At 38.1% G+C, this 27762-nt stretch overlaps 1 protein-coding gene across 3 annotated transcripts in view; it reads left to right on the top strand.

The window, feature by feature from the left end:
- HERC4 (HECT and RLD domain containing E3 ubiquitin protein ligase 4) overlaps positions 1-27377 on the top strand; it is a 166547-nt gene extending 139170 nt beyond the window's left edge. Inside the window, exons 17-24 of one of the 3 annotated variants that reach the window (XM_062214038.1) lie at positions 1745-1912; positions 2124-2267; positions 8810-8976; positions 9920-9986; positions 13638-13720; positions 18460-18643; positions 25302-25404; positions 26166-27377. In XM_062214038.1, coding sequence (XP_062070022.1) covers positions 1745-1912; positions 2124-2267; positions 8810-8976; positions 9920-9986; positions 13638-13720; positions 18460-18643; positions 25302-25404; positions 26166-26374 — 1125 coding nt within the window. In that variant the 3' untranslated portion in view covers positions 26375-27377. The remainder of the gene's footprint in view (positions 1-1744; positions 1913-2123; positions 2268-8809; positions 8977-9919; positions 9987-13637; positions 13721-18459; positions 18644-25301; positions 25405-26165) is intronic. The other 2 variants (XM_062214036.1, XM_062214037.1) reach the window with 2 other exon arrangements.
- Positions 27378-27762: the final 385 nt, after the last annotated feature.

The following is a 27762-nucleotide window of genomic DNA, read 5'->3' as shown; positions in this document are numbered from 1 at the left end:
TCTAACCATTTGTATCTTTTAAAATGCTATAAAACTCTTTGATTGTATAAATAAGCAGTCTGTATAACAGTTTAACATTTTTACTTGATAAAATCTTGAATTGTTTCAAAATCTGGTGGAAGTAGCCATAACAGAGGTGATGTTAAAGTAGGAAGTGATCTTTTGCTAAGAGGATATGAAGTTTTCTTGAAAAAAGTTTTAGTGGTAGCATGTTTGTCATTATCTCCTATTCCTTTCTCCTCTTCCCATCTTTCTCACATTTTATGTTGAACATTTTTTCAGTTACAGTGATTTTTTTTAAAACTAGTTCATATTTTGACTTTGAAGGATTATGGTAGGTTTGCTTTAAAAGATTGATTTATTTTAAAGGGAGAATAATAGGGATGAGGGGAGAAGTGGTGCAGAGGAAGAAAGAGCATCGTGTGAGTACTGTCTTCCAAACACTGGTTCACTCCTCAAATGGCTGTAACAGCGAGCTGTGGCTGCACCATGCCAAAGCCAGGAGCCAGGAATTCATCTTGGTCTCCCACATAGGTGGCAGGGAGTCAAGCTTGAGCCACCATCTGCTACTTGCTAGGCACATTAGCAGGGAGCTAGATTGGAAGTGGAATAGCTGGAAATCAAACTGACACAACAATATGGGGTGTGGGCATCCCAAGCAGTAATTTAACCTGCTGCCCCACAATACCCACTGCCTCCAAACATTTTAATAACAGGAAATTACAGAAATGTGCTTATTTCCATGTATACCAACAGAAGAAATAACTATTCTTGTAGTTTTCTGTGCTAAAAGCTCACAACTAGTTTTTTTGAGGTCTTTGTTAAAATGATGTGTTAATAATTGGTGCTTTTATATGGGATATTTCATTTTAGCACAAGAACACAAGAAAGCCATAGGAAAAGAACAAAGGCTTTAAGTGGACAAGCCAGTGTTTGGTTTGTGAGCACAAGTGGTAATCACTGTACTAGATTAATTTCTTTCTTTCTTTCTTTTTTTTTTTTTTTTTTTTTGACAGGCAGAGTAGATAAAGAGAGAGAGAGAGACAGAGAGAAAGGTCTTCCTTTTTGCCGTTGGTTCACCCTCCAATGGCTGCTGCGGCCAGTGCATTGCGCTGATCCAAAGCCAGGAGCCAGGTGCTTCTCCTGGTTTCCCATGCGGGTGCAGGGCCCAAGCACTTGGGCCATCCTCCACTGCCTTCCCGGGCCATAGCAGAGAGCTGGCCTGGAAGAGGGGCAACCGGGATAGAATCCGGCGTCCCAACCGGGACTAGAACCCGGTGTGCCGGCACCGCAAGGCAGAGGATTAGCCTGTTAAGCCACGGCGCCGGCCCTAGATCAATTTCTGTAAAATGCTTCCTTAGCCTGGTTGTTCCTTAACTTTCTTTAAAGGTTTGTTTTATAGTGTTTTGTTTTTTCCCCTCACTCTCCCTCCCTCCCTACCCCTCAAGTTAAAATTTTTTAAAGAAAAAATAGTGTTCAGATTTCTCAGTACAGTGTTGTATAGTTCTTTGCCTACTTACTTTAATGATGTCATACATTAATACGAAACAAAACCAAAGAATACACTTTATACTCAGTTTATTAAGTTCTTATGTATTAGATACTGTGTTAAGTACTGTGTGAACGTCAGTAGTGTAGGAATTCTTACAGGAATTAATGTGCTTATAACTAATAGGTTAGTTTATCCAGTCACAGTAACTTCTTTGTGGCATTGCTTTTAAAATTTTAATCTTTTGTTTTGTAGATGGCTATTGACCAGGCCCACAGACAGAATGTCTCCTCTCTTTTTCTCCCAGTTATTGAATCTGTGAATCCCTGCTTAATTCTCGTGGTGCGTAGAGAAAACATTGTAGGAGATGCAATGGAAGTTCTTAGGAAAACAAAGAACATAGATTACAAAAAGCCACTCAAGGTAACTTGGCATCTCCTGTGTTGTATAATTGTTACTTTTGTTTAGATACTATGTTAAATTTTTTCTATTTCTATTTAGTATATCTTTGAAACTTAAAATGTCTGTGAATTGCGGGATATTTCTTAGTAATAATAAGTGAGATGTTATAGTGTCTTCAGAATGTACTTGGATTTCCTATTGACTAATCCATATTTGTATTATGCAATTTTAGGTTATATTTGTTGGAGAAGATGCTGTTGATGCAGGAGGGGTACGCAAAGAATTTTTCTTGCTCATCATGAGGGAATTACTGGATCCTAAATATGGCATGTTTAGATATTATGAAGATTCCAGGCTTATTTGGTTTTCTGATAAGGTAAAATGTGCAACCATCTAAATTACTTCTGTATATTTATAAATGTGTCACGTTAACTTAGTGAAGAAAAGTTATTAGTGAATTTCCAACATTTTATTCAGAGATCTGCTTTATTACAGTCTGAAAAATTATGAACTTTTAGAGTTGGAGTTTTCAGATGCAGTAATGCTTATCAATCAACACATTGCAAATGAACAAAATTAATTAATCACATATTTTTGTAAATAAAGTCATGCTCATTGATTTACCAGTTGTCCATGGGTACTTTTGAGCTACAATAGTAGAGGCAAAGTTCAGTAGCTATAATAGAGACCTCATTAGCAACAAAGTTTAAAATATTTACCATCTGGCCCTTTATAGAAAATGTTTGATGACTCCTTAGATTTAGAGACTATAAGAGAAATGGATAAATTCTGAGTTGAAAAAATTTGAATACAGTATCTACACTGGTTATTAAATCCTTAATGTGTTAAATCATTCTCCCAGGAGGCTGGCTACGATATGAACAGTCATTGATGCTCAGGACTCATTGTTTCATTGAGGGTTGCAAAATGATGCTACTCTGATTGTAATTTTGTTTTCATTGTCTGAATACTTAAGTATAGAGAAATGACCCCACACTGTTTGGCTCCTTAGTAGTATAATTCATGTTGTGTGGTGATTTTTCTAAGGACTCAGTTTATTAGCATCCTCCAATGATTATTTTGCTTGTACTTCCAAATATCATGTTTTCATAGATTTAAACTTATTTGATGGTTTTCAGTCCTTGTAAATAATGTCTTTATTGATGCTCATATTGTCCTGTGTTTGTCCAGGGAGAACACCTTAAGTTGGTGCCTGAGTCTTTTAGAAACTCAGTAATTCCTTGGTACCACAGTGTATTTGGTTTGACAGAATGTTCCAGACTTACACATTTACTGCCTAACAGTACCAGAATTATCACTGATACTATGGTTAAAGATTTATTTATTTATTTGAAAGAGTTACAGAGAGGGGGAAAGACAGAAACACATATTTCATGTATTTGTGAATTGTCCAGATTTCCTTCTATGATTGATTTCTAGCTTCATTCCATTGTGATCGAGATTTTTTTTTTAGTGATTGTAATCTTTTAAAATTCATGTTAAGTCTCATTAAAAATGTTCCATGTGTGCTTAAGAACAGGTATTCTTATTGGATAGAGTATCTTAAACATATCTGTTAGGCCTTGTAGACTTACAGTATTTGTTGTTTCAAGATCCCTTTCTTTGTTGATCTTTTTGCTGGTTATTCTGTCCATTATTTAAAGTGGGTTATGGGCCGGCACCGTGGCTTAACAGGCTAATCCTCCACCTGTGGCGCCGGCACACCGGGTTCTAGTCCCGGTTGGGGCGCCAGATTCTATCCCGGTTGCCCCTCTTCCAGGCCAGCTCTCTGCTATGGCCCGGGAAGGCAGTGGAGGATGGCCCAAGTGCTTGGGCCCTGCACCCGCATGGGAGACCAGGAGAAGTACCTGGCTCCTGGCTTTGGATCAGCGCGATACGCCGGCCGCAGTGGCCATTGGAGGGTGAACCAACGGCAAAAAGGAAGACCTTTCTCTCTCTCTGTCTCTCTCACTATCCACTCTGCCTGTCAAATTAAAAAAAAAAAAAAAAAAGTGGGTTATGAAAAGCACTGCTATTGTAGGACTTCCTGTTTCCTCCTTCAGTTCTGTCAGTTTTTGCTTCATATATTTTCAGAACTTTGTTTTGAAAGTACTTAAGTTTTTAATCATATTTTCTTGATGAATTGACCCTTTTAAAGTATATGTCTTTGTCTTTTCCAACAATTTTGTCTGATATCATCTAGTCTGTTATTAGTAGTCAGTCTACCTTTTCTTTTGTTACCATTTACATGGAATTTTCCCCCAAACTTTCACTTTTAACCTGTTTGTATTTTGGATCTAAAGCATGACTTATCTAACGTACTGTTAGATCATGTTTAATGCATTCAGCCAGTCTGTTTTTGGTTGTGGAGTTTAATCCATTAACCTTTAAAGTAAATACTAATAAGGAAGCATTTCTGCCATTTTGATGTTTGGTTTTTGTAGGTTTTATTATTTTTTTTGTTCCTTAATCCCCCCATTTGGGCCATTTTCTTTGTTTTTTCTAGTGTTCCATTTTGATTTGTTTTTTTGCATACGTTTTAGTTAGTGCTTGCCCTTGAAGTTGCAATTAACATCTTAAATTTATAGCTTCCTGGCTTGCATCAATACTATTCAACTTCAATAGTATATAGAAACTGTTTTCTTAGCTCTCTCTCTCCTTTATTTTGTTATTGTTAGAACTTAAATCTTTTTATATTGTTTTCCATTCACATACATTGGTATTATATTATGCATTTGCTTTTAACCATGTAGAAAAGGAGTTACAAATAAAAAATGAAATAACACTGGCTTTTATATCTGTGTAGCTACCTTGAGCAGAAATCTTTATTTCTTTGTGTGACTTTTTTTTTTTAAAGATTTATTTATTTTACTTGAAAGTCAGAGTTACACAAAGAGAGGAGAGGCAGAGAGAGAGAGGTCTTCCATCCGCTGGTTCACTCCCCAGTTGGCCGCAACGGCTGGAGCTTTACTAATCCAAAGCCAGGAGCCAGAAATTTCTTCCGGGTCTCCCACGTGGGTGCAGGGGCCTGCGGGTTTGGGCCATCTTCTGCTTTCCCAGGCCATAGCAGAGAGATAGATTGGAAGTGGAGCAGCCAGGACTTGAACTGGCGCCTGTTTGGGATGCCGGCACTGCAGGCGGTGGCATCAGCACCGTCTTTATGTGACTCTTTTACTGTATTGCATTCTTTCCTCAACCTAAAATACTTTGGCGTTTCTTGCAGAGAAGTTCTAGTAATAGTAAGCTCCCTGTTTTTGTTTATCTAAGAGTGGCTTAATTTTGCCCTTCCTTTTTAAGTACTTTTTCCCTTTTTTTTTTTTTCTTTTTTTTCTTTTTCAAGATTTATTTATTTGAAAGGCAGATTTACAGGGAGGCAGAGAAGAGAGAGAGAGGTCTTCTATCTTCTGGTTCACTCCCCAAATAGCCACAACAGCCAGAGCTGGGCCAATCTGAAGCCAGGAGCCAGTAGCTTCTTCCAGGTCTTTCACATGGGTGCAGGGACCCAAGCACTTGGTCCATCTTCTGCTGCTTTCCTGGGCCATAGCAGAAGAGAGCTGGATCGGAAGTGAAGCAGCCAGGACTTGAACTCATATGGGATGTCATCACTGCCAGCGGCAGCTTTACCCACTATGCCACAGCGCCGCCCCACATTTTCCTGTGATACAGAATTCTTTTTTGATAGTTTTTTCTTTCCTACCTATAAAATATGTCATCTCACTGCCTTCTGTCACTCACTGTTTGAAAACCCATATTCTGCAAGTGTCTCCTTCCCATCTTCTTCATTGCCAAGCGTTTCAATTTGTTGCTTGCACTGGTACTTCTTGCCCCTGGGTACCATGGCTCATATATTGCTTTTTTAAATGTTTTTAACAAGTGCCACTCACCCTGGAAACTGCTTAAGAGTGATCGAGGCAAAATATAGGCAAGTCCTTGGGATAAGCCCCCAGAATGCAGGCTGCTGTCTTCATGGCTGTCACACAGCTGTAGTGGGATGTTATAAACAGTTTAAAATATAACAGTGTACTCTCAGCAAAATTCAACAGCTTTCTTCATTAAACATTTTTATAGTTGTTTTATAAGTTTTTGATTAGCATCCAACATTCTAAAAGTTTGCTCTCTGCCATCTTCTTTGTTGTTTTTGTGGAGAGGTGGGGTTTTGGAATTTCCTATACTGCCATTTTTAGTGATATCACCTTATTGATTGATTGATTGATTGATTTGAAAGAGTTACACAGAGAAGGAGAGACAGAAAGAGAGAGAGAGAGATCTTCATCTGCAGGTTCACTCCCCATTTGGCTGCAACAGCTGGAGCTGTGCCAATCTGAAGTCAGGAGCCAGGAACTTCATCTGGGTCTCCCACATGGGTTCAGGGGCCCAAAAACTTGGGCCATCTTCTACTGTTTTCCCAGGCCACAGCAGAGAGCTGGCTTGGGAGTGGAGCAGCCAGGACTTGAACCGGCACCCATATGGGATGCCGGCACTGCAGGTGGTAGCTTTACTTGCTACGCCACAGCACTGGCCCTGCAATATCACCTTTTACTTGGGGGTTGAGAAAGGGAGCATCCAGTTCATTTTAAAGGATATACTTGCACCATTTTTTATCTCTCACAGTACAGTGATAATTGAATGTGTCTGCACAAGCACACACACAATTTGAAAAATTTTTCCCCTCTATAGTCCTTTTTATTCTTCCAGGTTTGTTTTGTCTTTTTGTGACCATCAGTGGTTAGTCACATTTATGAGTGTGACACGGAAAATTTACTATTGGCTTACAGGCCCATTCATAAAAGTGATTAGGTAGATACCTTTCAAGAGGGAGACCTCAATGGTCAGTATATATATATATATATTTTTTTTTTTTTACCCTTTAGGCTTTCAAGAAAGGTTGTAACCCTGATTGTCTGTGTTTTGGTAGTGTTCTCAATGCTGGAAAAGGAAGCTAGAATTCTCATTATTCACTGTACAGACCATCATTTGATTACTTTGTTTCTGATGCTTACCATTAGCTGTTTCAGCTTCCAGAACCTCTTTAGTTCAGCCTCTCCAGGAGGGCAAAGGAATTTCCATCAAGCACCCTGTGTTCAACCCTTTCAAATACCTCTGATTTTCAGAGTCTTTGTGTACCAACTGAGCTAATTGGATTTTCTGACTTTACAGTTGTTGAAACTTCCAATTCCTGAGTCTGTAGCACAATTTATAAGTTACCATTTCTGTTTTCTTTGCTTTACCCAGTTACCAGTTACCATGTTTCTACTGGGCATATTTCAAAATTGTGTTGTCATCTCTTTACTGCTATTAGACCTCCTGTTGTCTCGTTTTCCTGTTCATTTATAACATTTTTACTCCTGTATTCTTACTTAGAGGGTTGGGGGAGGGAGAAAGGTTAACACATCATTCAGTCTTTCCTATTTAAAAGCTTTCTACATTTAAACACACTATAGGAGTCACAGTGGAAAAATACTGATTTGGCCATTGAAAACTGTGACATTTATGCATAACAGAAAATATACAATTAAAAAGTAAATAAAAAGACTGTGGCGTGTGTAACAAATTGGACACAGGATAACTCCTCTAGTAAATGAGGAATTCAAATTCAAATACGAAAGGAAAGCACTTCCCCCAAAAGAAAAATGGGCCAGGTACATGAAGAGACATTTCACAAGTTCAGTATCATTTATAGTCCAAGATACATACTAAAGTAAGTTGTGATTTTTTAAATTCAAAACAAAAATGTGTTCTTGTGTATGTGTATAGTGTATATATGCTATAAATGAAAAGGTAGACATGCATTTTCCAGGATTGCAGATAACTGTAAACTGGAATCTGTAGGGAGGAGCATAGTTTTAACAGTATGCTTAAATAACTTTATTGACTTAAGAATTCTTATTTAGGAAACAGACGGTCTTCTAAGGAAATATTCCCAACTATGAACCAAATTATGCAAAGGGATGAAGACTACTAACTCCTTAGAAAAGCTAAGATTTATTGAGTCTTTACATTGGGTTCAGGGATACACTAAAAAGCATTATATTTATATTATCTGTTATCTATTTTATATTATCCTATTTAATCCCCATAGCAAACATATAGAATAAATGTTATGTTTATCTCTTGAAAATATTGAGCCAGGTGTAGAGCCCAAGTCTAATAAAAAAAATTATTCTAATCATCACACTTACAGAATTTTCTGTGAACATGTATTCTCTAAAAATGGGGGAAACAAAACATTATTTTTAATGTATTATCTAAATATCTAACCACAGTCAAGTAGCTAACTTTTTTTTTTTTAAGATTTTATTTATTTATTTGAGAGGTAGAGCCACAGAGAGAGAGAGGGAAAGACAGAGAGAAAGGTCTTCCATATGCTGGTTCATTCCCCAGATGGCTGCAGTGGTTGGAGCTGGGCTGTTCAGGAGCCAGGAGCTTCCTCTGGGTCCTTCACGCAGGTGCAGGGGCCCAAGCACTTGGACCATCTTCTATAAAGCAGCTAACTTAACAGTTTTACATGATGGGTGTGGCCATTAAAGAATAACATTTTGGAAGAGCATTTAACGATACCAGAAAATACTTACGGATAGAAAATGAGATAAAACCTTAAATACAATATTTTAAAAATTATTCTTCTGAACTTACAGTTGATGTAAACACATAATTTTTTGAGTATAATTTCTGAGTGCATTGCAAATTGTCTATTCATTTTCTGTTTTGTGTCTTTTATTTTCCAAATTTTGAATGATTTTATGTATTATAATTTTTAAATCAGAAAAATGTTTTGAGTAATTATTTCAACTATAAAATGCAAATGCTTTTATTCTGTATTTTCAAAGTTTTCTACTGTGAGCATATGTTTCTGTAATAAAAAAATTAATATTATAACTTGGAGGACAAATCTTTACTTTTTTTTCCTTATGTTTTTAGACATTTGAAGACAGTGATTTGTTCCATTTGATTGGTGTTATTTGTGGATTAGCAATTTATAATTTTACTATTGTGGACCTCCATTTTCCTTTGGCTTTGTATAAGAAACTGCTGAAAAAGAAGCCATCCCTGGATGATTTGAAAGAATTAATGCCGGATGTTGGGAGGTTAGTTATAAAAGGTGTCATTGGTAGAGTTTGGGAGATAAGAAATGGAGAATATACTGAAAGCTTTCCTCCTTGAATTAAGTATGAACCAAAATAAGCAAAGGGATTTATTGTTCCTGTTAATTTTTGAAGTAAAAACAATTCTGGTAAAGGAAAATCCATTATGTTACTCAGATGAAAATCTTTATTTAAAGATGATACTTTCACCTTCAAAGCTAAGTTTTTAGTAGCTTCATGTTACTTTGCAAATACCATAAATTTAGGAAGAGAAAGCTGTCTGAGAGTGGTTAAATTGATTATTTGGACTTTTACTTCTGATTACCTTCATTTCTGGTTTGGCCATGTAAACTTTTTTTAAAAATAAATATTTATTTATTTATTTGAAAGACAGAGTTAGAGATCTTTCATCCACTGGTTCACTCACCAAATGGCTGCAACAGCTAGGACTGGATCAGGCTGAAGCCAGGAGCCAGAGCTTCATCCAGGTCTCCCTTGTGGGTGCAGGGACCTGAGCACTTGGGCCATCTTCTGTTGATTTCCCAGCAACATAAGCAAGGAGCTGGATTGAAAATGGAGCAGCCAGAATTTGAACTGGTGCCCATGTGGGATACTGGCATTACAGGTGGCAGCTTAACCCACTACACCATAGCACTGCCCCTGTAAATTTTTTTATTACATAAAATGGTATTAAATTGTATATACATAAGGACAGCTATTGAAAATGAGTCAACACATTCCCTTTGTATTCAGAGGAAGAGAGAAAAATCTTTTAAACTTATTGTTTTAACATGTTTTCTATTGTACAATCACCATTTTGAAACAAATGTAAAATATGAATTAAAGAGTTTTATTAAGAGGGAATGACAAATATATACTTATTCACAGGAAAGTAATCGAAATACTTAGTAATATTTTACACTGAAACATTACTATTGTTTTACAGAAGCATGCAACAGTTACTGGATTACCCAGAAGATGATATAGAGGAAACGTTTTGTCTAAACTTTACGGTAAGAAGAATGACTTAAGTTAGCCAGATTTTTCATCATCCCTTCAATTTATTTATTTATTTAAAGATTTATTTTATTCATTTGAAAGAATTACAGAGTGAGGTAGAGCCAGAGAGAGAGGTCTTCCATATGCTGGTTCACCCCCTAGATGGCTGCAACGGCTAGAGCTGTGCTGATCCGCAGCCAGGAGCCAGGAGCTTCCTCCCAGTCTCCCACATGGGTGCAGAGGCCCAAAGACTTGGGCCATCCTCCACTGCTTTCCCAGGCGACAGCAGAAGAGCTGGGTTGGAAGTAGAGCAACCGGGACTCAAACCAATGCCCATATGGGATGCTGGCACTGCAGTCGGTGGCCTTACCCTCTACATCACAACACCAGCCCTTTTTTTCTTTGTTTTGATGAATGGAATTCTTGACCCTTTAGCTAACATTTATTGAGCATTTACTATGTACTAGTCATAGTACATGAATTATTTCATGTAATCCTCAACCTCCGATGAAGTTAGTATCATCCCTGTTTTACAGATGAAGAAAACTGAAAATAATCATTATATATCAGAGTCATTGCTTAGACCTAGTCCTGTGATATCAAAGCCTGTGTGCCTTATTGTTATGCTAAATATACTTATAAATAGAAGTCCTTTTTAACCAAGTGTTAATTTTTGAGCCTACAATTATAGGAATGCTTATAGAGTCAAAAAGTGATTGTAACAGAACATTACTAATGAACTCACATTTAAAAAGATCAGTGCCCACAGATAGATTCCTGTCTACTTCAGACTAATCTTCATCTTTGTCCATCTTGTCTTATTCATTCCATTGTTGGATGGTACGCTATGGCACAAATGCAGATATATTGTAATATTACTTAAAAATGAGATTTTAAGTCTTAGAAAAGATACAAAATTTTGTTAAGTCAGTGAAAAGGATGTTGAATAACTGATTCAGTCACATGCAAAGTTATTGATAATTCAGGATCTGGCAGAAGTAGGCTAGTTGGCAATTAATGTAAAGGAAAAACATCCAGCATTAAAATAAAAAGAACAATTTGAATATTATAAGTTAGACTCTTGGGAAAATAATAAAACCTTCAGTTTTCTTTAATTTTTATTTGTATATGTGTTTTCCTCCCCTAAGCAATCCTTCATGTGTTTTTGTTGTTTCAAAATTAACAAAAGGTATAGCATATTCTGCCATCACACAATTTGCCAAAAGAAATTATATGCTTCCTCAAAAAAGTTTATCATTTTTGGGTCAGTTTAAGAATTGACACATTGTGTAGTTAGAAGAAAATTTGGTAGATTTTTAAGGATTTATTTATTTATTTATTTGAGAGGTAGAGTTAGAGAAAGAGGGAGAGACAGAGAGAAAGGTTTTCCATCCACTGGTTTGCTCCCAAAATTGTCACAACGGCTGGAGGTAAGCCGATCAGAAGCCAGGAGCTCCTTCCAGGACTTCCACGTGGGTGCAGGGGCTCAAGTACTTGGGCCATCTTCCACTGCTTTCCCAGGCCATAAATATAGAGTTGGATTGGAGGAGTAGGTGAGACACAAACCAATGCCCATGTCAGATACTGGCACCACAGGCAGAGGCTTAGTGTACAGCCCAAAAAATTTTGGTAGATTTTTAAAATTCTACTTATTTGAAAGAGTTACATAAAGAGAGAGAGAGATCTTCCATCGACTGGTTCACTCCGCATATGACTACAGTGGCCTGGGCTGGGCCATGCCATAACCAGGAGCCAGGAGGCTTCATCCAGGTTTCCTGTGTGTGTGCAAAAGCCCAAGCACTTGTCCATGTTCCTCTGCTTTTCCCAGGTCATTAATAGGGAGATAGTTCGGAAGTGAAGCATTGGGACAAGAACTGACCAGCATCTTAGGCGGCTTCACATGCTACACCACAATGCCAGCCCCGTGTTTTGTGTTTTTTGTTTGTTAAGAATAATCCTCCTTTTTTTTTTTTTAATTCTGTTTTTTGAATGAAGTTTTAATTCCCTCTTTGGATTGACTTGCTTAGATACATTATCAGTTTTCTTGACTCTTTGTTGATCATCATACTTGACCAAAAAAATTTTGAATTTCAAGCAGTTTCTTTTCTTTTTTTTTTTTTTTTTTTAAAGATTTACTTATTTATTTGAAAGTCAGAGTTACAGAGAGAGAGGAGAGGCAGAGAGAGAGGTCTTCCATCCGATGGTTCACTCCCCAATTGGCCGCAACAGCCGCTGCGCTATCCGGAGCCAGGAGCTTCTTCCAGGTCTCCCATGTGGGTACAGGAGCCCAAGGACTTGGGCCATCTTCTACTGCTTTCCCAGGCCACAGCAGAGAGCTGGATCGGTTGTGGAGCAACCAGGACTAGAACCGGCACCCATATGGGAAGCCGGTGCTTCAGGCCAGGGCGTTAACCCACTGCACCACAGCGCTGGCCCCTCAGGCAGTTTCATTTTCAATTTAGCAGTCACCAAGTTTGTAAACTTTTAATGTATTCAGAAAGCTGTAGTAAATTCAAATATTCCTTCCCATTGCCAATTTTTTCCTTCAGATTTTCACTGCCTCTTTATTGCTTGGAGAATAACAGCTTTAGGTTAGGCATCAAAGACAATAATTTAGCTTTGTTTCAAACTTTCATTGTGTCCCCCCATTCATACCAACTTTTGTCATTTCCACATAATTCTTTCATATACCTTCCTATGTTCTGTTTTAGAGCCACTTGTCAAACATGTTTAGAATTTGATATTTACTGTCATCTATCCTTTTGTTCAATCAGTATGCTCAATCTGAATTCTCACTCCCAATCTTTTAAATGCTTTCTTTTAGCTGCTTTCAAAATGGCATTATTTTTTTCTCAAAATCTTTCATACTTGGCTCTAGTTAAAATTAAGTTTTTTGTCCTCTGTAGTCTAATAACATTTTGTTTGCATCCCTATTATAGCATTATTTCATTATAATGAATTGTTTAAATATGCTGCTTCTCTTTCCACCAGCAAGTGAATACCACAGCAGGGATGTGTTCTATATTAATCTCCCATCCCCATTATAATTTTGTAGGTAGCAGATTCTCATAAAAGAGATAATATTCAAAAAGAAGGGATAGAAATAAATGAATGCAGTTGAGAGGAATGGTAATATTTGCATAAAAATTAGCAGACTAGTAAGGGAAATAAATGTTGGAAAACAACCAGCTATCTTTATAAACCAAATTAATGCGTAACTGGAAAAATTACCTGTGATCAAGCATACAGCCTGGCAAACAGCAGTTGTCATTTGGGAAGAATGTACAGCTGTGTCAAGCTCAATGCATTTTTATATTTGGCTTCTATTACTCATCTAAGGAAAACATCTTTTCTAATAATCTGCTTTATTCTACAGCCTTATTCACAATAAATGCTCAGTTTCCTGTTTTTAATTATTTCCTATTCTTAACTAACTAAACACTTGGTAATTCATAATTAGTCATGATAGGCTATCAGACTACTAGAGAGGATGCGAATTCCTAGTTGTGGCTTTCAACAGAATTTACAAATCCATTTAGTAGCAGAATCTTATTGCAAATTGATTAGTTTTTATATTTTATCAGAGAAAGGAAGAGTATAATAATTATTAAAATAGTCTGATGAGTTTTGAGTCTGACATTGACTTTTTTTAAAAATTTAAATAGATCACAGTTGAAAACTTTGGTGCAACAGAAGTGAAAGAGCTGGTTCTAAATGGTGCAGACACAGCTGTTAACAAACAAAATCGGTAAGTGAATTATAGCAGCATCAGTGGAAATAACAAGATGCAGTAGGAATTTTCTTCTGTATTTAGGAACATGTTTCAACCCCAAGTTTTACTCAGCTTAAAGTTTTTGAACAGTTAGTGAGAAAGTAATCTGCCTTTTGCTCCTGAAATTCCTTCAAGACATTAATAAAGGAATGAAATCAGCAGAAACAATGGAAAGAAATGAAAGATAGAATAGTAAACACAATTTTAGAAACCAAAAAATGGTGATAAGTTTAACAAGCCAGAGGAAGTTGCAGCATAAGGTGAACTGGAGAAGTCTAGGAGTCAGCTGGTTCACGTTGCAGAATAAAGGCTGGGGCACTGAGTAAAACATACCTTTGGGAAGTACAAAGGTTTTGGGAAATGCTGGAAACAGAAATGGTTCAGTGTTTTAAGAAGCAAACACCAGTTTTTCTTAGCACACTTAAAACCTGGCATTCTGACAGCAGAATGGAAGTTGACTTTCTGGAGGGATTGAACTAAAGGAACTGTGGATTTGAGGATGCCTAGGCAAAGTCGTGATGGATAAGAAGCTAACTGAAAACAGGGATAAATGAAAAGTCTTCAGCTCCCTTCCTGAAAATTGGAGGAATCTTCCTGGGGAAAACTGCCTTTTAAATGTGAATGGATAGCCAAAGATTAGGATGTTCAACGAAAGACCAAACTGTCGGAAAAAATGGCAAGGAATTAGGAACAATGCAGAATGAGGAACAGAACTTCAAAAGAAATGAAAATCAGTATCTTCAAAGTGCTTAGTCAATATCCAGGTGAATACTGTTAGAAAATGGGAAGAAACATTGAAAGAAATGGAATGCATAAAATTTGTTGAAGAAAATGATACAGAAATATTTTGCAGAACTGAACAGCATACCTATCAAGATTGAAAGCATGTGAAATGGGGGGGGAGGGGATCTATATCAAGGAAGGATAAGTGAAATTTAAAAATCCCCAAAGAAAAAGGGACACTAAAACCTTCCAGGCAAAAAAGCAGACTGTACATATATAACTAAAAATCAGACTATCATCAGATGTGTAAAGAAGGTAGAAGAGCAAAATTCTGACTTAGAATTCTATACCCCAGCTTTCAAGAATGTGGGTGTATGTAAAGATTTTCATAGATACACAGTCTCAGAGAATGTGAGATGAAGGATGTGTTGGACCAAGCAGGAAGCAGACATAGGAGTGAAAAAAACCACAAGGAAAAAAGTTTAAGTTTTTATTTATTTATTTGAAAGAGTTACAGAGACAGACAGGGCTTCCATCTGCTGGTTTATTCCCCCCAAATGGCCACAGTGGCCAGGGCTGGGCCAGACTGAAGCCAGGAGCCAGGAGCTTCATCCTGGTCTCCTATGCAGGTACAGGGGCCCAAGCCCTTGAACCATCTTCCACTGTTTTTCCAGGCACATTAACAGGGAGCTGTATCTGAAGTGGAGCAGCCAGGACTTGAGCCCACATGGGATGTAGACTTTGCCAGTGGCAGCTTTACCTGCTGTGCCACAACAGCAGCCCCCAAAGAAACATTCTAAAGAAGGTTCTCCAACATATGAGAGAGACAACAAAGTAGACCTTCTGAGGAAAATTGCTTTGTGGAAAATTTACAGAGCCAGAAATCTAGGTTATAGCCAGAGAATGGAGGTCTCCATGATAAAAAGGCAGCTAATGCCAGCTAACATATTTGAATAAATCTAGAGGAAATTGACATTTCTATTGGAGAACTTGGAGATGAAGCAGCAAAAAAATGAAAGCAAAAGTTATTTATAAGAAAAGGGACCAGCACTATAGCTCAGCAGGTTAAAGCCCTGAGCTGCAGTGCTAGCATCCCATATGGGTACCAGTTTGAGTCCCGGCTGCTCCACTTCCGCTTCCAATCCAGCTCTCTGCTATGGCCTGGAAAACTAGTGTTAGATGGCCCAGGTCCCTGGGCCCCTGCACCTGTGTGGGAGACCTGGAGGAGGCTCCTGGGTCCTGGCTTCGGATCAGCTCAGCTCTGGCCGTTGCAGCCATCTCAGGGGTGAACCCGTGGATGGAAGACCTTTCTCTCTCTCTGCCTCTTCCTCTCTATAACTCTTTCAAATAAATAAATTTAAAGAAAGGTAACCAGAGAATATTCTGCAGCTTAACTGAATTAATATTTATAATCATAAAAATGTTAACAATGGATATCAATCCTAATTGTTATATAAGTGTAATAGCTGTATGAGAGGGGGGAGCAAGAGTGGGACAATTAAATAAATGGTAAATCCTCACTTTTCCCAGTAGATATTCATATTCAGCTCATCAGATAGTATTTGAAATGGAAAATTAAGAAATAAATGTAGACCTATGTTGTTAGAAGCTTGAACACAAATATGAGAAGGAATGGTAAAGAGGGCTTAACTAGTTGCCTTTAAATAACAGGAATTTTTGGTAGAGAAGTACAGGACAAAGAGCTGCTTTGTTCTCTTCTGACAAAGCTTATCTTAGTGGCTGTTGCTTGAGTTTTGATCCAAAGGATTTTAATCCTGAATCTGTTACTTAGAAGCTGTGTAACTTTAAGTAAATTAGTTGATGTCTCCATGCCTCAGTTTCCTTTTCTGTAAAATAAAATGATAAATAGAACCTACTTCACTTGAGGATTAGGTTAGGTAGTATTTTTAAGATACTTACAATAAGACCTAGCACTTGTATGTGCTCAGTAAGTGTTGACTTAAATTAGGATTATTACTATTGGTGTTTTAAACTACGCATATATCTTATTTTGATAATAAAACATTAAAATGATGTGAAAAAATTTACGTCTTTTTAGCTTTTTTAAAATCATTTTGAAAAACTTCGGCGTGATTTAGATTTTTTTTTCTCCTTTCAAAGATTCTTAATTTTTTTTTAAAGATTCTTTGAGAGGCAGAGAGATGAAGAGACAGAACGGTCTTTCATCCACTGGTTCACTCCCTAAATGGCCACAATGGCCGTAGCTGGGCTGATACCGATCCAAAGCTAGGAGCCAGGAACAGCCAGGACATGAACTGGTGCCCATATGGGATGATGGTGCTAAAGGTGGAGGCTTAAACTGCTATGCCACAACACCGGCCCCTTGTTAATTCTTTAAGTTTCTAATATTTTACATAGATAGTTCATTTAGCTGAGAAATAATTTAAGCAATTTTTGACTAAAAGAAGTGTGGTGCGTTAGCCTTGTTTTGCATATGAATCTAATGACATGTGCTATTGGTTTTTCCTTAGACCTGCTTACTCTGTTTTATAATAGACTTTTTGAATCCCTGTTTTCTCTCCTTTTAACTTCAGTTTGGAATTATTTGAACTCACTGAGATTATCCATAAATGATTAAATTTACCAATATTTCCATTTATGGAGTCATCTTTTATGGAAGACAAAATTATAAAATACTGAAAACCTCCAGTCCTATTCTCATAAAAATGTGGCTAGCAATACAGACAAAAAATGAAAAACATCATGATGATTACTGGGTAAAAGAAGTTTCTGTTTTTTCTTTAGTTTCTTTTTGCTTAGGAAAGAAATCAGAACTGCTCTTGCATGTGTGTATGCCTTCACACATACATGTGAAGAAAAACTGCATTTGTAATCTTTAATGATTCTCCTAAAGAAATGCTTTGTACCCCTTCTTATATAATTTTTAGATAAATTTTCTTCAGATCCCTTAGAACCCAGTGGTAAAAAGGCTGTCAAATAGTCTGAATGCCACCTGTGTCATTTTTTTCCTTTAATAGATTACTCTATTTACAGATGGATACCAGGTGAGATATATAAATCTCAATAATTTGTAAATATTTTTTAAAAATTAAAATTGCTAGTTCACTCCCCAGATACCTCCAACAGATAGGGCTGGGCCAGACCAAAGCTAGGAGCCAGAGTTCAATCCAGGTCTACCACATGGGTGACAAGGAACCAACCAGTTGAACATCACCTGCAGCCTCCCAGGGTATGCTTAGTAGGAAGCTGAGATTGTGAACAGAGCTTATACTCAAAAGCAGATGCAAGCATTCCCAGTCATATTTTTTTTCTAAGATTTATTTATTTGAAAGAGTTACACAGAGAGGAGAGGCAGAGAGAAAGAGAGGTCTTCCATCCGATGCTTTACTCCTCAGTTGGCCGCAATGGCCAAAGCTGCGCTGATCCGAAGCCAGGAGCTTCCTCCGGGTCTCCCACGTGGGTGCAGGGGCCCGAGGATTTGGGCCATCTTCTACTGCTTTCCCAGGCCATAGCAGAGAGCTGGATCGGAAGTGGAGCAGCCGGGTCTCCAGCCGGCCCCCACATAGGATGCCAGTGCTTCAGGCCAGGGCGTTAACCCACTGCACCACAGTGCTGGCCCCATTTTTTTTTTTTTAAGATTTTTTAATTTTATTTGAAAGGCAGAGTTAGAAGGAGAGACAGAGTGTTAGGGAAAGAGTTGCAGATTGGTGCCGCCTTACACAGAAATCTATCAGCTGGTTACTCCACAAATGGCCACAGTGCTGAAGCCAGGAGTTAAAAGCTTCTTCCAGGGCTCCCACATGGATGCAGGGCTCAGACACTTGGGCCATCTACTACTGCTTTCCCAGGTATAGCAGAGAGCTGGATTGGAAGAGGAGCAGCCGGGACCAGAACCGGCACCCATATGGAATGCCTGCACCACAGGCAGAGGATTAACCTGCGCCACGGCACCGGCCCCCATAAATGGTTTTTAAAATCTGTGTGTATATGTGTGCTCTTTTCATTTCTAGGCAGGAGTTTGTTGATGCTTATGTGGATTACATATTCAATAAATCAGTGGCTTCCCTATTTGATGCTTTTCATGCGGGCTTTCATAAGGTCTGTGGAGGAAAAGTCCTTCTGCTCTTCCAGCCAAATGAACTACAAGCAATGGTTATTGGAAATACAAATTATGATTGGAAGGAACTGGAAAAGGTAAGAAAAAGCAAATATATGACATTGTTTAAAAGGAAAGACAAAAGAAAAACATGATTTGATAGAAACCATGCCCTTTTTTTAATTCAATTTATATATTACTCTCCTTCTATAGGAAGACTCTTTACCTTCTTTGCAGTGAATGGATTTGCCCTGCATGGGAATTAGGCATGACATCTTTTCAGTTGTGCTGTTAGCGTAGGAAAATATTGTTGGTGACACAGGCAGAATAGAAGCCCCAGCCAAAACAGAGGGGTTCCATCATACCTCGGTTTTGGGAAAACTGTTAGGAAAAACATTTGTAGTGTTTTTTTTTTTTTTTTTTGGACAGGCAGAATGGACAGTGAGAGAGAGAGACAGAGAGAAAGGTCTTCCTTTGCCGTTGGTTCACCCTCCAGTGGCCGCTGCGGTTGGCGCGCTGCGGCCAGTGCACCGCGCTGATCCGATGGCAGGAGCCAGGTGCTTCTCCTGGTCTCCCATGGGGTGCAGGGCCCAAGCACTTGGGCCATCCTCCACTGCACTCCCTGGCCACAGCAGAGAGCTGGCCTGGAAGAGGGGCAACCTGGACAGAATCCGGTGCCCCGACCGGGACTAGAACCCGGTGTGCCGGCGCTGCAAGGTGGAGGATTAGCCTAGTGAGCCGTGGCGCCAGCACATTTGTAGTGTTTAAAGTCGTTTTCTTTTTTTCTTCTTTTCTATCCAAGTCATTCTGAAATATTTCTTAGTATAATTATTTCATTAAAAAGGCTGGATTAAATCAGCCTTGATAAAGATGCTGGATAAGATCAGCTTTGAGAAAGATGTGTGCAGGGCTAACCTGTCCATTTTTCCATCTTTTAATCTGGCATCCTGCAACAGAATTTTTGCCTTAAGAATCAGCTACTATACATCTGTTAACGTTACTAATAAAATAGTAAGCACTGGCAAGGATGCAAGTCACCAGGAACTCTCATATCACTGACTGGGAATACAATGTGGTATAGATACTTCGGAAACAGTTTGTCAGTTTCTTACAGAGTTCAGTGTATATTTGCTGTATGATCTAGCTGTACTCCCAGGTATTGAATTATACAAAAATCTGTAAATTAAGAAGAAAATAAGTTATTGCTTAGTGATATATAGAATGTTTTACAAGATGAAATAAGAGTTCTGGAAAAATAGTAATGAGGGTCATGTAACAATATGAGTCTACTAAAATGCCACTGAACTGTACAAAAATAGTTAAAATTTAAACCCTATGGTATGTGTATTTTACCATCATTTTAAAAACATTTAAAAAATGTTAAAAATATGTAAGCATATAAAAAACTAAACAACTCAGATGTCCTTCAGTTTGTGTATGGCACTACGTACAGCACATCTTTTGGAAGAATTCTGAACATTAAAAATGAATGCACGGTTCATATGTACAACTGGGTAAATCTCAGAAGCCTAATACTAATTGAAAGAAGCCAGTTTGAAAGGATTACATAATATATGGTTCCTTTCAATTTATTTGACATTGTTTTTTAAAGTTTTTTTTTTTTTTTTGAAAGAGTTACAGGGAGAGACAGAGAGCCATCTTCCATTTGCTGGTTCACTCTGCAGATGGCTGCAATGGCCAGGACTGGGCCAGGTTGAAGCTAGGAGCCATGAGCTTCATCTGGGGCAGAGGTTCAGTGAGGCCACCTTCTACTGCTTTGTCAGGCCATTAGCAGGGGCTGGATTGGAAGTGATCAGCCAGGACATGGCGTTGCATCCTGGCAGCTTTACCTGCTATACCACAATGTGGTATCTTTAACACTGATTTAATTCCTCTTTGTTCTGGAGACTAGGAGGCAAAGATGCAGGTGTCCCCAGAAATGACTTCTCCTGAGGCCTCTTCCTTGGTTTGAGGATGGCAGCTTTCATATCATGTCCTCACATTGCCTGTCGTTTTTCTATAGCATATTCTTGAAAAGGCAAAACTGTAGTGACTGGGCAAGGGTAGAGGGAAGGTATGACATCAGAAGGAGTAGCACAAGTGACTTAAGCATAACAGTGATGTCCTAATTGTGATGGTGGTTATACAGATCTGTATATATGCTTAAAAGAACTGTACACATGGCCAGAAGTAGTCAATTTTACTGTGTTATAATTTAAGGAATTATATTTTAAAAGTATTAAAACAGTGAGGAATCTCACTAGATTGATGACAGTAAGGGAATAAAAATAGGAATACACAGACCAAAACAATTAAAATACATTAAACAGATATGGAATAGGTCAGGAGATGGAAGATCTGTGAATAAGTTGGTAAATGACTTACATCACAGAAAATTGAATTTAAGCCACCAGAGGGAGGGAAAGAATCATAAGGAGGTAGACCCAGATTGCACAGAATCTCTCAAAGACTTAGGAATTGATACACTTTTTTACTCTTAATGGCAGGGATACAGGGTTGTACTAACAGCATATCCCCTCTATTTGCAGCAAAAGACCACAGAGAGGTTCAAAAATCTTGGAAACTAGGTAAAATTAAGGATGGCTCACAGAAAACTGGTAGCTAGGTTTAAATGCTGTAGGGAAGAGATTGAAAGCTTCCTTTTTATGGGAAATTGCTCTACTTCAAAAAAGAAACCTGTGGATACTAACTAGGTCTAAGGGACTGCCAACAGAAATGGACCTCACTTGTAACCACCCTGAAAGGAAAATAATACAAATCTGTCTTACCCTCATTTAACCTCCTTGTTGAACCTAGAACCCTTGTGGGCATGCTCCTTACTTTGAGGCCTATTTCCTTTTCCCTATGCCTGCAATTCTCTTCATCTTAATAATGCAAAGGTTTCTTGCTCTCACCTCCTTTATGTGTACACTTACTCAGAGCTTCCTTGGATTATGATTTAAAAACTGCAATGCCCCGTCACTCCCCCCACACACACACTCCGTTCTCCCTTTCCTTTTTTATTTTTTTTTCAAATATGATGTAATGTAAATTATGTATTTATTTGAAAGGCATAGGGCCTGCACCATGGCTCACTTGGTTAATCCTCTGCCTGTGGCGCCGGCATCCCATATGGGTGCCGGTTCTAGTCCCAGTTGCTCCTCTTCCAGTCCAGCTCTCTGCTGTGGCCCAGGAAGGCAGTGGAAGATGGCCCAGGTGCCTGGGCCCCAGAACCCACATGGGAGACCGGGAAGAAGCACCTGGCTTCTGGCTTCGAATTGGAGCAGCTCCAGCCGTAGCAGAAGTGAACCATTGGAAAGAAGACCTTTCGTCTGTCTCTCACTGTCTATAACTCTACCTGTCAAATAAGGGGAGGGGGGCAGTTAGAGAGGGAGAGACAGAATTTTTTTTTTTTTTTAAGATTTATTTATTTATTTGAAAGAGTTACACAGAGAGGAGACGCAGAGAGAGTGAGTCTTCCTTCCGCTGGTTCACTCCCCAGATGGCCACAACGGCCAGAGCTTTGCCGATCTGAAGCCAGGAGCCAGGAGCTTCTTCCGGGTCTCCCATGTTGGTGCAGGGGCCCAAGGACTTGGGCCATCTATTACTGCTTTCCCAAGCCTAGCAGAGAGCTGGATTTGAAGAGGAGCAGCCGGGATGCTCCCATATGGGATGCTGGCACTTCAGGCCAGGGCATTAACGCACTGCGCCACAGCGCTGGCCCCGAGACAGAAATCTTACGAATGACTGCAATGGCCAGGGCTGAGCCAGACTGAAGCCAGAAGCCAGGAACTTGTTTGTTCTAGGTCTTCCATGTAGGTACAGGGGCCCAAGCACTTGGACCAGCAGGGAACTGGATCGGAAGTAGAGCAGCTGAGACACAAACTGGTGCCCAGATGGGATGCTAACATTGCTAGCAGCAGCTTTCCAACCCCCTACTTACTTATCTTTATCTCCTTCCACTCCCATCACAATATAAGAACCGTGAGGGAAGAATTTTTGCCTCTTTGTTCATTGCTGTATTCCCAGCACTCAGTAAGCATTTAAAAATCTATGTTCATTGAATAAGAAAGGACATCTTGAGGGTATATTTTATGATACCTTAGTACATTAGTATACTTTGATTTCTTCCATTGTGTATCTGGTTCCTTAGAATTTCAACAATTATGACCTGTGGCTCTAAATGTTCTTGTTTAATCAGGACTATCATGTTTCCCGCAAACCATTAAGAGATTAAAAGAACTTGTCATCCTCCTCTCATTCCCACTAACATGTTCATAAATTTTGATTCAAGCAAATTAGTATGCTGTTAAAAATCAATCCATTTTCTCCAAACTTGTTTGCAAATAAGGGAAAATATTTTGCAGATTTGAATTATCAAGAGTTCAGTGATTGAGATAATCATAGCTTTAAATAGGGAGAGCCCAGAATTCAAGAAGTCCATTAGCAAATACTTATTTATTTGTCTTCTGAGCACTGCTACTGTGCTGGATATTAGGAAGATTGTAGTATATAAGATTGAAACATGGTCTTTACCTTTTACTAAGGGAGTTGGGCATGAAATGCTTAATTGAATTGTGAGGAATACAAAGGAAGAGTTGAGTTCAGTGAACAGTATATGAGAAGGAACTTAATCTAAACTAGTCAAATGTGGAAAAGCGTCTCACTGCAAAAGGTAGGCTAAGGACTTCATTGTCTGCAGTTTTCCTAGGACCCAAAACTTTGAATCAGGTGACATTAATGAACCCTAAAGGGTAGGTAGAGATTAAATTACTCTCATGAACAGAGAAAGAATGGCTTAAGTTGTGTAAGTTGAGGAAACAGTATTTCCAAAGGTCCTGATACTTGAAGAATCTTTATACCAGCACACTTCAGAAATTCATGGAAAATGAAATTGAAGATGGTTATTTTTGGTGCAGAATTTCTTAAATCCATGCATATACAGGGTCTTCAAAAAGTTGTAGAAAAGGCATATTATGAAAAAGTTATGCATGGACTTCAGAGTTTTGTGGTTTTTTTGCACCAAAATAAACATCTTTTAATTCAGTCTTTTCATTTTCTTTGTGAAATACCCATACCTAATATATGAAAGTTATGGCCACATGTAGCTGGATTTTCAAGAATAATTCATGGGGTCAGCACTGTGGTATAGTGGGCTAAGCCTCTGCCTGCAGTGCCACCATCCCATGTGGGAGCCAGTTCGTATCCCGGCTGCTCTTATGATGCAGCTCTCTGCTATGGGCTGGGAAAGCACTGGAAGATGGCCCAAGTGCTTGGGCACTTGTACCTGTGTGGGAGACCCAGAAGCTCCTGGCTCCTGTCTTTTGATTGGTCCAGCTCCAGCCGTTGCAGCCATTTGGGTAGTGAACCAGCAGATGGAAGATATTACTGTCTCTCCCTCTCTCTAATTCTCTTTCTCTCTCTCAAGTAAATAATAAAAAGCTTTAAAAAAAAAAAAGCTCCCTCAGCTGTAAAATGAGGAGGTAAGTGTACTTAAAAAAATACTTCATAATATAGAAACTGTTTCCTCTGTCCTGTCTTCTTAGTGGCTAATATATGAGAGGGAAAGTAAGTTCTGTTGCTGCGGATTACTCTAAAACTTAGTGACTTAAAAATAATAGTGAGCATTTATTATTTATTGTCAGTTTCTGGGTATCAGGAACTCAGGAATGGCTTAGCTGGGTAGTTTTGGCTTAAGGGTCTCTTCTAAAGTTGCAGTCATCCAAAGGCTTGGTTAAGGATGTTCACTTCCTGGATGGCTCACTCACATGGCTTTTGGCAAGTGGCCTCAGTAAAACACCATGAGGACTGTTCTTCATAGACTGTTTGAGCATCCTCATGAAATGGCAGCTGGCTGGCCCCAGAGTGAGCGATCCAAAAGAAGGCTAGAGTTGCAGTGTTTGTTAATGGGCTAGCCATAGGAATCACACATTCTCCATATTTACAGTATCCAGCTTGTATAGTTCAGACCCATTCATCATGGGGAGGGGACTACACAGGACCTGACTACTGTATATTCAAAACCATCTTGCAAACTCTGAGTAAACTGTGTTACTTTTTTTTTTTTTTTGACAGGCAGAGTGGACAGTGAGAGAGAGAGACAGAGAGAAAGGTCCTCCTTTTGCCATTGGTTCACCCTCCAATGGCCGCTGCGGCCGGCGCACTGCGCTGATCCGATGGCAGGAGCCAGGTGCTTCTCCTGGTCTCCCATGGGGTGCAGGGCCCAAGCACTTGGGCCATCCTCCACTGCACTCCCTGGCCACAGCAGAGAGCTGGCCTGGAAGAGGGGCAACCAGGACAGAATCCGGCACCCCAACCGGGACTAGAACCCGGTGTGCCAGCCACGGTGCCGGCCAATAAACTGTGTTATTCTGATAACTGTTTTTTGAAATGAGAAACAGAATGTAATTATTGCAGAAAATTCCATGTTGATACTTAATATTAGTCCTCAGTATTGTTTTATTAATTCTGATTTATCCTTATTTAAAATAAATATTTATTTAGGAAAATAGTATAATTCTATCATGTTCTTTGAAGTGGTGAGAGACATTTCTAGTAATATCATACATGCTTTCTTCCTTTTCTCCTGGAACTAATAATAGTTTCAAATCACAAAATGCCCAGGAAATAATGATTGATCAGTTGAATTGCCCAAGTTTTAAACTCTTGGGCTATGTTAGCTTTATGTGCTAAGGATTTGCCAGATTAAGGCAAAACCAATATCTGTTAATATTAATAAAATATTGTTGTTTTTAGAATACAGAATACAAAGGGGAATACTGGGCAGAACATCCTACAATAAAAATTTTTTGGGAAGTGTTTCATGAATTACCATTGGAAAAGAAAAAACAATTTCTATGTAAGTATGTGAAGGGGATCTTATTAAATTTATTAGGGAAACTGGTCAACTTTGTTGTATTGGGTTATATTTTTAACAATATTCAGGTCTTTTTTTAAAAAAAAAAAAACCACTATTCCTATAGAAAATTGATTCACTTTGTTGAATTAGGCTTTACTTTTATAATATTAAGTTCCTTTAGTTTTTCTGAAAGGGCTAATCTACATCATTACATAAGTTTTGAAGGCTTAAATTCAGTTTGTTTCTAAAATGGTTCTTAAAAATGAAAATAAAGCATTTTTGTATTTCTAAAAAATCTTTAAAGAATAACTCTTCTCTAAAATTATCAGAATTTATGCATCTAAATGTGACACTCCCTTTGATAATCCTGCTATTTCCAAGAATATTTTTGGCAATCTCTTTTTTGAGAATCTTGAGTTTTAGCTGATCATTATAAATTTTTAAACAACAAAAAATAGAAAAAAGAATTATAATCGAAATGGCTCTTCTCAAGGGATCCCAGAAATGTTTTTGCCAACGGCAGTAGTCATTCTCAAACATTAAGCAATTCTTCTGTGCCAATAGTAAGATTACACGTTCAAACAGTACTATGTGGAGGGACTATTAGTATGTCTCAAAAATCTTGCCCACCAGATGGTAGAACTGAGTTTCTACCTTAGGACAGTTGTGCCCATAAAGCTGTGCTAGTGATTGGTGATTGTACTAAGTATGACTTGCTGCTCTACGCTGCTGACATGGCTGAATGCTTCTCTGTTTGGCAGTATTTTTGACAGGTAGTGATCGCATTCCTATTCTTGGTATGAAGAGTCTCAAACTAGTCATCCAGTCAACAGGAGGTGGTGAGGAATATCTCCCAGTTTCTCATACCTGTTTTAATCTTCTGGATCTTCCGAAATATACAGAAAAAGAAACTCTGCGCTCTAAACTGATCCAAGCTATTGATCACAATGAAGGCTTCAGTTTAATATAACTTTGGAGTTATTACAGCTATTCAGTTTAGTGCACAAGCATTAAGCTATTTGTGTTTTCCTTGTGATGAATTCAGCAAGACAGAGGTACTATTATAATTCTTCAACTTGCAAAATGCTATTATTCATGACAGCCAAAAAATATTAAAGGAAAATAAACAAACTGTTATTAAACTTATTGTACAGAACTATGGATTTTTTCCATCTTACAATAAACATACAAGTATTGTGAATACATTAAAGTTTTACTAACATGAATTTTAAGAGTTTGCATATTTCAGAAATGATCTGATGTGTGAGTGCATGGAAATGTTGCTTAATTTTTCCTCAATCACTGGGTGAAAAAAAGCCTTTAACCTTGGCCTGCAATAGTCATTGGATTATTTTTTCATTTTGTAAATAATGTTAAGTTTTGTAATAAAATAGTATGTTCTGATACCAGTGCAGTTTCTATGGTTGTAATTGAACTGAGCAGACTTTGTAGGTTAAAAATTATGATTTAAATTTGAGAATGTATAAAAAGAAAAAAAGCATAATGGAAACAGTTTTTTATTTTTGTTTTTTTGTTTTGTTTTTTGGCTAGAATATCATTGTGCAAACCTAAATCACAGGTAGGAATTTACTAAATAACTTGTAGTTTCTTTTGTGAACCCCGAGATGCTGATAATTAGGAAGTTGTTTATCAGAAAGCATATTAATGTTTAAGAATGGAGGAATTTTATCTCTACAGTTGCCAGTAAACATTGGCTACACAGAGAACCAAACACCGAGATACAACTTTCTAAACTGCTGCAGGTTAGTATTTAGTCAGAATTTTCAGTGCTGTAGAACCATTTCCTTGAATTTTAAGAACAAATCTTAACAGTTTTATGGTGCTGATGCTTAGTTATCTGTCATTAAACTCTAGTCAATGCAAAACATGTGACTTTCTGCTATAATGCAAATATTTATTTTCAAAATTTATTTTAAAATGCCATGAAAATTGTTTAAATAATAATAAAAGATTTATTGGTCAATACTTAAAAATTTCCAGTGCTTCTCATGTAAGACTCAATTTGTCAAAAAGGGGAAAGTCTTAAATCTTGTATTGCTTATTCCCATTCAGATGTCTGTCCATAGTGTCTTATCTAATTCCAAACTTCAGAAACAACTGAAAAAAGTATTTTAATATCACTTTGCAGCAAAATTGTATCTGAATTGTTGAGGCTATTTATGGTACACACTTTTTTTTAATTCTTTAAATTCATAATCCTAAAATGCAAATATTTTTGGATAAGGGATTGTAAACCTGTATTTTACGACAGTTTACTATATAACAAACTACTGTTGAGCCACAGATATCTTTTTATAGATAGAGGCATTAAAACCAATCTTCTCTCTTAAGGTAATA

Source organism: Lepus europaeus, chromosome 17 (assembly GCF_033115175.1).
Source record: "Lepus europaeus isolate LE1 chromosome 17, mLepTim1.pri, whole genome shotgun sequence".
Lineage (NCBI taxonomy): Eukaryota > Metazoa > Chordata > Mammalia > Lagomorpha > Leporidae > Lepus > Lepus europaeus.
The sequence above is the reverse complement of the archived record's forward strand: the minus strand, read 5'-3'. Positions and strand labels throughout refer to the sequence as shown.